The sequence below is a fragment of the Megascapheus bottae genome, chromosome 3, assembly GCF_031878675.1.
Source record: "Megascapheus bottae isolate mThoBot1 chromosome 3, mThoBot2.hap1, whole genome shotgun sequence".
NCBI classification, from domain to species: domain Eukaryota; kingdom Metazoa; phylum Chordata; class Mammalia; order Rodentia; family Geomyidae; genus Megascapheus; species Megascapheus bottae.
The window spans coordinates 64087631-64100678 of record NC_143511.1 but is presented as its reverse complement, the minus strand read 5'-3'; the positions used below and the strand labels follow the sequence as shown (position 1 = coordinate 64100678).

The 13048-nt window shown below is 36.7% G+C and overlaps 1 protein-coding gene across 1 annotated transcript in view; it reads left to right on the top strand.

The window, feature by feature from the left end:
- The window catches only part of Erp44 (endoplasmic reticulum protein 44), a 61492-nt gene that overhangs the window by 5097 nt on the left and 43347 nt on the right, over positions 1 to 13048 (top strand). Inside the window, exon 2 of the mRNA XM_090330333.1 lies at positions 11216 to 11288. Within this exon, the coding sequence (XP_090186459.1) occupies positions 11216 to 11288 (73 nt within the window). The remainder of the gene's footprint in view (positions 1 to 11215; positions 11289 to 13048) is intronic.

Here is a 13048-nt window from a genome sequence, read left to right as displayed (position 1 = left end):
CTGTTAATTTGAACAAATTGCTTATTTGGGTCTAAATTCATTTAACAAATATTTTTATTTTTACCATATCCAGACACTACAAAGATCTGAATTTCCAGCATATCAAGTAGGGAACAACAAGATTCTTTCTTGAACTTTAGAGTTGCTGTGATTATATAGTTAACATTGACTTAAAAGATATGTTTCACAAGTATACATTTAAGTTACTGTTGTTAAAACATTTGTGCATGCTGCAACTACTTGTTTGTAACTAGGATTTTTTTCCCTAGAAGGTTTCAGGAGAGGTGATGTGGTATAGAATCATTGTGGGCTCTGGAGTTCTGGGATAGCTGACAGTACTAGAAGGTAGAGTTACTTTGAAACTAGAAAAACCTGCTTAATTTCTGGCCTCACTCATTTTAGCTGTATGATACTTGGCAGATTTTCTTTTCTTTTTGAACCCTGTTTTTGTTTGTTTGTTTTTGTTGTTGTTGTTGGTCTTGAGGCTTGAATTCTGGACCTGGACATTGTCCTTGAGCTCTTCAGCTCAAGGCTAGAGCTCTATCACTTGAGCCACAGCATCACTTTCGGCTTTCTGGCAGTTTAATTGGAGATGAGTCGAGTCTCACAGATTTTCATGCCCAGGCTGGCTTTGAACCATGATCCCCAGAACTCAGCTTCCTAAGTACCTAGAATTACAGCCATGAGCCACCAGTGCCTGGCTGAACCTTGGCTTTTAGAACAAAATTGGGGACAATTATTTTATAAAACGAGACTGTAAGATCCAAACATACCCGTATAAAATACATTCTACCTGGCATAGAGGAAGTACTTGTTTTATTAGGTCATAGTTAAGAGAAGGGAAGCTTGTCAAATGCAATAATTGTAAAATGGAGAAAGTGCCTTGGAGGAGACTAGTGCTTGTGTTGATCATCCTTCTAGGATAACGCTGTCTTTCAACCCTCTGGAATAAGTAAATGGATGAGGTTCTTATTTTAAAGTTCTGATTCTAAATAGTACTGATTTCTTAAGGTGGTTATTAACTTGTCTCTTATGAAATGGACTTACTAAAATAGTGAAAAATGTAATTATGATTGATAGGAATGAATGTCTAACATGATAGCTTTTAATACAAAAACATAAATTCCTGTAAGTGGTATAACTGTAAGTGGAGAAATAAGTTTATTGCTTTCATGTTTTGAACAGTATCATTATCCTCACATAGAAAAGCATCATTTATACTACTTTAAACATTCAGAGTCATCCAGTAAATATATTTATTGCACTTGACTAGGTGAATGGGAAATGGTGAGGAATCTCTAGACTATATAATCTTTCTGTAGTTGAATTTAGTAAGAGATAATCACAACAGACTTGACCATTGAAAAGATCAAAAACCCACCTCCTATTTGTATAAATATGGATGATTTTAAATTGCTGGTTTACAGTGTCACTTTCTCCTCTAAATCTGATTTTTGTACACCCTAGTTACCCCTTAATATCGCATCTAGTAGAGTGTAAAGTTATTTACACAGTTTGTATAATTTTTTACTACTTTTTTAGTAAGCTTTTTAAAAGTTAAGTGGGTGTATATTTGATTAAAAAATAGGATAATATTAAGAGATAAGTATGTTTGAAAAGTCTAAATTTAAATTACTGTTAAAGACATTTGTACGTGCTTTGAATACATGTTTATAATGGCCTATAATTACATGTGTGTAATCCTAGGCTGACTAAGGCAAGATTGTCTTACTTTGCTGGCAACTATGAAAGAACATATGGAAATATTTCTCTTATGTTTTGGTTCAGAAATTGTACTTTGTAATACCTTTGTGCATAAGTTAGAAATGACATGTTACATAAGGGATGAATAATTTCATTTAACTGGGAGAGCTTCTAATTTTGTTTGCTTTTCTGTGAAAAGTAGTTGTGAGTTGAAAATTTGCAAACTGAAGATTCATTGTCCACTTAATTGGAGGCTATCAAACATGTTTTACCTTTTTTCCTTATAAGTATGACGCGAAGTTGCAGTAGCTTCCTGATTGAAAAATTGGTAGATCCTTTGGTAAATTCTCTACTCATTACCCCTATAACATCATCCATCCCATTCTTTTTTTATATGCATTCTCTGTGGTGATTTGCTTTGGAGATTTCCCCTCATACATATAGAATGTTCTTATGCTTTTATAATTGTATAGTCACATACATCATAATGTGCACATTTCAGCATTTAGGTTATTTCTAATTATTGGCAATAACATTAAATACCCACATATATGTTCTTTTTCCTTATTTTTAGGGTATTGACAAAAAAAGCAAAGAGCACTTCAGAAAGTTAAGGATGCAATTTACAATGGTAGTGTACCAGCTGTTAGTGCCTGTAAATGAGGTAGCCACCAGCAGCATTTATAAAGCAGACATTATTATATTATAATGAATATGTTATGTATTGTCCTTTGCTTCTCTTATATTAGTGAAGATCCAAGTAAAACGAATAGGTCTGATCTAAACAACCTTTATTAATATGTTAAATCTGAACTAATTATCTCAGTACATACTGGATAGGCATTTGGCAAAGTTCAATAATATTCCTGACAGAATAAAACATCTGCCTCAGCCTAAATGCCATAGTCATGTTTATTAGAGGAAACTCTAGAAGCCTTATTACTAAATTTAGCCAAGGAAATTAACACTATTAGTTCAGATTGCCTTGATGATTAAACTATATTTCTAATTGGGTCACTGTTTATTCTTCTTTCTTTATTGCTCATGGCAGTTAAGAAAATAAAGACAAAAGTGATCCAGGGATGGAGACCTTAGAAAGAGTGGACAGAGAAGCCTTCTGAGGAGCACTGGGAGACCCAGGGACAGGGGGAGGAGTCCTCTCCTGTGGGTGGCAGGCAATTTCAGAGCCAGTGGGTAGAGTCACCTACTGAGGTTGGACAGAGGCCGCGGAGACAGGGGGAGGAGCCCCCATCAGAGGTTAACTGTGGACCGCAGGAAATCCCAAAGAAACGGAGAAATCAGCTGTTGTGTGCCCTGTCGTTCCCCAGCAACAGGGGGAGAGATCTACAACCCTTACGACCGGTGACCCTGGACACACCAGGAGGGTTTCACAACTCTGGATAGTCAGGCTCTCCCACTATGACTGTATGTTTAGTTTATCTTCTTCTGTAATTCTAAGAGAGTTTTCCTCACGAATTTGGATGTGCCCTTGTTGAGGGAATAAATGTTTATAACTGTAAAAAAAAAAAAAAAAAAAGTGATCCAGGGAGATAGATTCCCAAATTCCAGTTTCCTGATTTGTTTTTGGTGAAGCTGCTTAGAAAGTGAAATTACTAGATGGTGGTGATAAGAGCATGAGTTAGTGACCAGTACTATTTTTGAGAGCTTTGAGACTGTCACTAGAGGGATTTTATACAAAATTAGTCAAGGGCAAATCTGTTTGTTTTATAATGCTTAGGTAAATAGTTGGTAGCATGTGGAACAACTTTGGAGGTTTTTTGTTTGTTTTTGGTGGTGTATTGTTTTTAAAATTCAGGGCCCAGTGTTTGTCAGGCATGTGCTCTACCACTTGAGCTCCCTGACCCCTAGGCCCCCTACTTTTCCCTCCTTCCCTTCTTCCCTCCCTCCCTCCCTCCCTTCCTTCCTTTTTTTTTTGAGGGGGGGTGGGTCATGGGACTTGAACTTGGCCTGAGTGCCATCTTGAGCTCTTCAGCACAAAGCTACTACCCTACCCTTGAGCCAAGTCCCCCTTCCCATTTTCTAGAGGTTAATTGGAGATAGGAATCTCAAGTCCTTTTGTATCTGGGCTGGCTTTAAACTGTGATCCTCAAATCTCAGCCTTCTGAGTAGCTAGGATTACTGGTGTGAGCCACTGCGCTCAGCAAGCTCTCTATTTTCTTTCCAGATTGCCTTGAAAGTGTAATCCTTCCAGTCAAGTAGCTGGGATTATAGGTGTACATCAACGTCCTAGTTTATTAGAGATTCTTCTAATCATTATGATAAACACTACCTCCCAAAAATGTCACAGATGGTGACTAAATTTTTGTCACATAAACCTTTACAGGACAAATTAAACTTTTTTTTTTTTTTGTGCCAGGCCTGGGCATTATCCTTGGGCTTTCTCAAGGCTAGCGCTCTGCCACTTGAGCTACAGCACCATATCTGGCATTTTCTGTGTATGTGGTACCAAGGATTCGTACATGCTAGGCAAGCACTCTACCACTAGGCCACACTCCTAGGAGGCCCTCAAAATGTTCTTTTAAGGGAACTTGGTTTCATCAATTATCTTTCATAGAAAATTTAGTATGGCTCAAAAAAAGAGAATCTTTCCTTGGCATATATTTGCAAGTATTTCTTGTGAATGTTACTTAGAAGAACTAGTGTTAGATACTAATTAGAACACAATGGCAAAGACATTATGTCAACACTCCGGTTTCCCTCAACCCACAGGTACCAAAAGGGTGAATCTAATTTTCATCTTGATTTTTCGCCTACTTTTTTTAGTTTGGCCATTGCTACAAGTTTAGGTTCTAGCAGAGCAGAGTGAAATAATTTTAAGAAAATACTTTCCACATAATGAGGAGCTCTCCCTCCTTTGAAAACCTTTGAATAACAATTACATCTTTTCTAAAGTTCAGACAAATACATTGTTTCTTCCAGTTAAATTAGTTCATCCCATTTTTAGATACAATGAAGAACAAAACTACAGATCAATTTTGATGGAAATCCACTCAGGATCAAAAAAAAAGATTGCCAAAAAGTATGAATTTATAACTACTTAAAAAATTGTCCATGGTTAGCTGGGCATCAGTGGTGCTCACACCTTTAATCTTAGCTACTCGGGAGACTGAGATCTGAGGATCATGGTTCAAAGCCAGCCGGGGCACAAGAATCCATGAGATTTTTTATGTTCAATCAACCACCAGAAAACTGGAAGTGGCACTGTGGCTCAACATGGTAGAGTGCTAGCCTTGAGCTGAAGCGCTCAGGGACAATGTCCAGGCCTAGAGTTCAAGACCCATGACCAAAAAAAAAAACTGGCCGTGGTTGCTTTTCCTGGTTGAATATGAGATTAGGAATTATATTACTTGTACTTGAATTTTGTTTCTCTTACACTACCAATAAAGCTTACTGTCTTCATAATCACACAGGAACAGATGGAGTCATCTGTGACAATTCCACAATGACCTGTATGTTGCTGTGATTTTTGAAAAGATACAACATTTGTGACTTTATCATAATTTTAATGTTTAAAATTAATTTTTTTTAAAGTTTACTCCTTTCTGCTTAAAAAAAAAGTTCCTAGATACTTCTACACGAAGTTATTGGCATAAAATAGAAAATTTCAGTACAGGACATTTTCTCCCCTGAGGCATTACTGTTGTCAGTGGATATTGTATCCACTAGGCATTCTGTAGTAATATCTTGGTGTATTTTGTTAAATCTTTCATTTACTTATCTTTTTGTTGGGAGGCTCTCAGGCCTTGCAATGCCTTTCCCATGGCAAGAAAGAAGGCATGTATCAAACAGCAGCTCTCTTCCATTTCCACTCCAGACTGACAAGGCAACCTACCACCTGAAGTCCTAGTGTCATGGAACCTGGGCTTCTCCCTAGAGGCTATTTCTGTGACTGCAATGCCAGTCTACTCTGACTCACAGTTTTGCATTAAGCTGGCAGACAACTGAAGCACAAAGGTTTTAGTTGACTGCAAGGAGCTAGGAGATCTTGAAAGGTCCCTGGAGAAAAGAAGCTGAGGCTGACAGGAACTAAGGGCCTTGAAGTTGGGTATCAATCAAGGCACATCTCACACTGCCAGTATTCCCGAGAGAGCAATATAATGAACCAGAAGTTCAAAGAGAAAGGAAAAATAGAAGTATGCATTGAATATCACTGGGATGCTGTTTTAACCCTTAAACTGCTCAGTGATATAGCCGTCCTTTGGCTGCTAGGTTCTTTTTAGTCCTGCGGAAATGCAGACACACTAGCCACGTAGGTGGCCTTGGAGGATCTGGGAGATATGAGGAAAGGAGAGCATTGTGGTTCTTACAGGTACCTTATACTTTTATGTCATGGAAGAAAACATTCTTTACTAACTGAAGAAGCTCTTACTATTTAAAGCTAGCCTATCACCTTTTGTAGAAAATAAATTTTTGTACAATATTACCTCCTTTCATGAGCCTTTCTTTTATTTTTTCATATATTTTTTATTGTAATTAATAGAAGGGTTACATGATATTTGCCAGATAGATGGTGCATTAATTCCCATACATTGATACCCTTTCACATGTCTTGGTCCCCATTTCCCTCCCCCCCTACCCTCACCCCTCATCTTGTTTTTCCCCATTCCCTATTCAATTTCAAATAACCAAATACAAATATATCCGATATATCAGGTAACAAAGTGAGATACTGTAACAATATGAGATAACCAAGGGACAGCAAAAGAGATGAGAGATAACATAGTACCTTAAGAACAACAATCATTCATTATATGGCTTATTTTTCTATATCCTAGAGATCCTTTCATTTAGTGTCCTACTATATGGCCTTTTGTATCAAGGTTTTGCCCTATTGCAAATCTCTGCTAGGAGAGCCTAAGGTTTCTACTGATTATGACAAATGAGGGAAACCATTGAGCCTAAGTTCCTTTGAGTCTGGCTTACTTCACTTAATATGATCTTTTCTAAATCTTTCCATTTCCTAACAAATGGTGCCTTTCTTTTATATAAGTTCGCTTCACTAGGCTTTTTTTATTGTGGGACTTGAACTCTGGGCCTGGGTGTTGTCCCTGAGCAGTTCAGCCCAAGGCTACCACCCATTCCCTTGAGCCACAGCGCTACTTCTGGCTTTTTGTTGGTCAGTTGGAGATGAGTCTCATGGATTTTAGTGCCCAGGCTGACTTTGAACCATGATCCTCAGATCTCAGCCTCCTGAGAATTTAGGATTACAACTGTGAGTCACCATGACCGGCTTATCACTAGGCAATTTTGGCTGAAACATTTTATAGTTGGTACAATAAATATATGTTGGAGGAATTATCCAACAAATCATGGGCAATTAGAGATGTTGCTCTCCACATCCTTATTAGCATGAGAATGAGCAAATGAGCTGAAGAGAATTACCAAGTTATAAAATATCTTGTGAAATTTTGTCTACATACTTACATATTTGTTGTCTATTATGTTGATATTGTTAAATCTATATTCTCCATGATTATTGTTCTTCTGTTTAATATTTGCACTTAAGTTTAGTTTTTAAAAAATTAAAAAGTTTTCTCCAAGTCTAAATTAACAGACAAAAATAGTAGTTCCTTTCTTCCCTTCCTTATCTGGAACTACTTGTCTTTATTGTACTTAATCTTTTTAGCATTTGGCACACAAAGATGTTTCTACAGGAAAGTCTTGTTTATACCCAGGGCTGACATGAAAAGAAACAATCCATCAGACTAATGAAGCTTACTAACAATTCTAATAACCTGTCTTTCCTTTCATACTGCATATTAATAGAAATGTTCATGGCAATCGGAAACGTCTCCTTTATTCTCTACAGGGGAGAGAGAGATTATTGGCTCAGACATAGTTTTCTTGCTTTGGGCCCTCTTACCAAACTCAGATTATTTGTTGAATACATGTTATCAGTTACATATTTACTAGGGTAGTATTGAAGTCATAGTTCTTTGCTTAATTCTACTATGTTGATCATTGCCTCATATGTAAACATTTCAAAGTGAAATACAATTAAACGAAGGATTTAATCATAAATTCTCTAGACATATTTTAATGAGTGATTGCTACCTCTTCGAAAACCTACATTCTCTTGGATTATATTGCCAAAGACCATCGTTTTGCTCCTCTGTATCACCATTACTGTTCAAGAGCCCCTTGAGGCAGCATTCTCTGCCTTACATGTGTATGTCCCTAATAGTAAACTGTTGAGTTGACTTTTATATTGACCAACTTCTTCTTTTTTTTAATTAATTAATTAATCAATTTATTTATTTATTTATTTATTGCCAGTCCTGGGCTTGAGCTCAAGGCCTGAGCGCTGTCCTTTGACTTTCTCAAGGCTAGAGCTCTACCACTTGAGCCCCAGCACCACTTCCGGCTTTTTTTTTTGTATGTATGTGGTACCAAGGAATCGAACCCGGGTCTTCGTGCATGCTTTGACCAACTTCTTTGCTCAATTATATATATATCATATAAGTATATAGTCATGTATTTATATATAATTTATATATGTAATATATATAATTTTTTTTTGGCCCTTGGGTCGAACTCTAGGCCTGGGTTCTGACCCTGAGCTTCTTTTGCTCCAGGCAGGTGCTCTACCACTTGAGCCACAGAGCTACTTCTGGCTTTTTTAAGTAGTTTATTAGAGATAAGAGTTTAATGACTTCCTGCCTGTGCTGACTTTAAACCATGATCCTCAGATCTCAGCCTCAAGAGCAGCTAGGATTATGGGTGTGAGCCATGTTGCCCAGTGAATATGTTTGATTTTGTTTTTCTCCAGTGTACCACTATGAAATCTTGTGCTAATATACCTGAGCTCCATAGATATCTAGAATTGGTAGTAAAGTTTTGGGAAAAAGATCTGTTAGTGATATATTGTTGTTACACAGGAGAAAAGAGCTCTTTCCATCTCTGAAATCATGGCTGAGACTCCTGTAACAAAAGATAGATCAAACAGGAGGCAAGCATATATAGTCATCTTAATTCAAATTTGATGCAAATTTGATATGGAAAAGATCTTTCAGAAATAGTGACTGCATTTTTTTTTTTTTTTTTTTTTTTGCCAATCCTGGGGCTTGAACTCAGAGCCTGGGCACTGTCCTTGGACCTTTTTGCCGAAGGCTAGCACTCTGCCACTTGAGCCATGGTGCCACTTCTGGGTTTTTCTGTGTATATAGTTCCAGGGAATTGAAGCCAGGGCTTCATGCATGCTAGGTGAGCACACTATGACTGCATTTTTAAGCTTGATGAACAGTATGCAGTCTGCAGGAAAAAGTTCATATGGATAAAAGGGAATGTGATCAAATGGCAATAAACTGGGGCCTTAGCGAGGCAGGTTACTTCTTGTTGCTGTCTCTGTTTTCAGAGATAAAGATATTCTTTTCTTCTAGGTATAGGAGGAGTATATCTTTTGAAAGATCTTGTGAGAAAGATTAGAGAATTGTTGTATAGCCTATGTGGGGGGAGAAGAAGAAAAGGTCATAAAGATCTTTCTGCTTCTTTTGTTTTCTCAAATGCCAAGGTGTGGCATTGTGGCATTTAATAGTGAATGAAGGATCATCTTTCCAAATAATTTTGAGACATTGAAAATAATAAAATTATTTATACAAATAAAATTATTTGAAGATTGGCAGTCATAAATACATGCTTCTATACCCAGGATTTCCTATTACAAGCTTTCTGTAGACCTCTAACCATGATCCTCCAGACCAGAATCTCCTGAGTAGCTTTGATTATAGGCATTAGCCACTATGCCCGACTCTATAGAAGAATATATATATATATATATATATATATATATATATACATATGTGTATATGTATATATGTGTTTTTTTCCTTTTGGCAGTTTACAAGGGTTTGAATCCAGGGTGAGTGCTCTACCAGCTCCAGTCCTTTTTTGCTTTTGTTACTATTTTTTTCAAATAAAGATCGTATGCTTTTGCTTGGATTGGCCTAGACTGTAATCTTCCTGTTTACACCTGTTGCCTAGTTGGAATGACACACAGCTTCATTGGTTGAGATGAGATCTGTTGCTTACTCTCGGCCCTACAAATCGACTTTGAATGTGCATCTTTCTAGTTCTGCTTCCTGAGTAGTTAGGATTTTAGATGTGAGTTATTGTACTCAGCCTAGAAAGATTTTAAAAAAGATTAAAAAATAATCAGAGTTAATTTACATGCTAATCTTACATATCTCCATATATTTAGTATTTAAGTTGAATTACTGGTGAATAGTAAAAGTATAATTTGTCACTATTGTGAGATAAGTGGCCAAAGGATCCTTTCAGTACCATGATCAGAGACTGATGTTACTTGCCCCACTCAGTAACAAGAGGTTAGTGAAAGAGTGCCCACATATAGTCGAGCTGAAGAGCTAAGGGACTGTGCCCAGGCCTGGAGTTCAAGTCCCATAACCAACCAAAAAAAAAAATGTGCCCAAATACAAATCATTTTGAGCAAATCACCTTACAGGGAGCTAACACAGTATATTAAAGGTAGAGTAAAACTTTGCTAGTTTAAAAAAGAAATCTTTGGCCAGGAGTTTGGCCTAGTGGTAGAGTGCTTGGCTGGCATGCACGAAGACCTGGGTTCGATTCCTCGGTAACACATACATAGAAAAAAGCCAGAAATGGTGGTAGAGCTCTAGTCTTGAGAAAAAAACCCAAGGACAGTGGTCATGCCCTGAGCCCAAGCCCAGGACTGGCAAAAAAAAAATGTATACACACACACACACACACACACGCATATCTTTTCTGTATTTTGCAGTTGGAAGGCTATAATTCCTTTGATAAACTTGAACTTTGGTTTTTAGAAAGTGAAAACAAAATATTCTTTCTCACTGCTTAATATCGTCTCATTTCAGTGAAAATGTAGAAAGATTTTTTTCTTAAAAATTATAAAAGGCTTGCCTGACTTTTCCTTCATTATTATTTTTTTTCTTACACAGAATACAGTGGGATTGAATCAGTAAGCTTAGCTTTAGGTTTTTGTTTTTTTGTTTTTTTGGTTTTTTTTTTTTGCCAGTCCTGGGCTTGAGCTCAGGGCTTGAGCACTGTCCTTGGACTTTCTCAAGGCTAGAGCTCTACCACTTGAGCCTCAGCACCACTTCTGGCTTTTTTCTATGTATGTGGTACCGAGGAATCGAACCCGGGTCTTCATGCATGCTAGGCAAGCACTTTAACCACTAGGCTAAACTCCCGGCTACTTAGCTTTAGTTTTGTATAGAGACTGTCAGAATGGGGTAAGGAAATTCTCGGTTTTCCTAATTGTTGGAAACAATTTATTTGTGTTTGGAAGTATAGAATTGTTATTTGATCAGTTTCTGCACTGGATAAATTAATATTTCTGTTTCACTGATTGATGAAATGTTAGAATTGTTAAAAAAGATTAAAATAGATGATTTTTCCAAGTGTCAAGTGAAACTATATTCATTAATTATTTTAGACTGTGCTTTGTCATTTTTGGAAACAGTTGCTAATTTCATACTTTCTCAATTTTCAGGTAACTTGGGTTTTTACTCCTGTAACAACTGAAATAACAAGTCTTGATACAGAGAATATAGATGAAATTTTAAGTAAGTACCTTGATATTCCCACCACATTTTTCTTAGAATCTATTGTACAGAGGGCTTCATTTTCGACATTGTTCATGTATATCCACAATGTACCTTGATCAGATTTACCTTTGTCACTCACCTTCAGTCTTTACCTACTTCGCAGACAAATTTCAGCATGTTTCATTGTTCCATTTTCACTTGTACATAAAACATTTTAGCCTTCTTCACCCTCCTTTACATTCTCTGCTAATTTTCTCATTATAAACAGTTTATGTACAAATACTCAATAAAATCTCAGTTAGATAGGTAAAGAGCTAGCATTGTAATTCAATGCCTTATAAGTTTAAAATACTTTTGTTTTTGACCATTAGTAAAATTTCTTTAAATATGTCTTTAAATATATCTTATAAGTAATTCTTGTAGTCTTTTAGTTGTTTGCTTTGATATAGACACCTTGCTTAATATAGTATGCATATTATGTTTTTACCAAGGCCGATTAGAATCTTATGATTCTCATGTTGTTCTGTGCAGCACTAAAGGTTAATATCATAGGCTAGAACCTTGATTTTTTTTCTTAGTTTATTTTAAGTTGCTTATTCAGATTATCTCTTTTGGTGCCATTTCTCCAGTTAAATTCAGAAAAAAAATACGTATGTGTGTGTGTGTAATTTTTTTTCCCCCGTCCTGGGCTTGAGCTCAGGGCCTGAGCACTGTCCTTGGACTTTCTCAAGGCTAGAGCTCTACCACTTGAGCCTCAGCACCACTTCTGGCTTTTTTCTATGCATGTGGTACTGAGGAATCTGGGTCTTCGTGCATGCTAGGCAAGCATTCTACCACTAGGCCAAACTCCTTGCTCCAAATTCAGTAAATATTTTATAATGAATAATGAATGCATTATTTGCTGACAGTGGGATTGTAAGATAAAACTAACTTGGGGAAATCATTCTGATTTTAAAAAATAGGAAACAGAAGGTGGTTGATTAGAAAAATGACAAATTAGGAGATTTTAGAAAATAGGTGATAGATGATTTTTTTTTTCTTTTTTTGGTCTATCTTGGGACTTCAACTCTGCGCCTGGGCATTGTTCTGAGCTCTTCAGCTCAGAACTACCGCCCTACCCTTGAGCCAAGCCCCACTTCCCATTTTCTAGAGGTTAATTGGAGATAGGAGTGTCAGGTCCTTTTGTGCCTGGGCTGGCTTTGAACCATGATCCTCAGTTCTCCGAAAGCCTCCTAGGTAGCTAGGATTACAAGCATGAGCCACCCAGCTTATCTAAGCCTGACTTAGATGATTACTTACTTTTAATAACTGGTTACACCTAACAAAACCAAAAGTAACAGGGGTAAAAAGATTGAAAAGATTCACTGAGCACCATATATTTGTTATCAGTTACTATGTTTGTTACGTATCTCTTTAAAGCAGTATTAAACTGTTGTATCACATGGAAGGCTTATTAATATCTACAATAGTAGAAAGAATCAGTTGCTGACAAACTATGAGACCCTATAGTGCTTCTGATCACGAATCACAGTTTTAAAAGTACAGGTTTGGATTGAATATATAAGTGGATAAATTGCTTTGGAAGGAATTTTGTCTTTCTATAATCTAGAATATCTTTGAGTATTATGTTTTGAATGTTTGAGGAGTTGAGGACATTCTGAATTAGGTTAAGACAAAAGAAACAAAACTAAAACTTTCTCTGAGACATGCAAATGATAGTTATTTTTGATGAACTATAACAGAGATGAACTATTTCAAGAATAAGAAGCAGAAAAAGT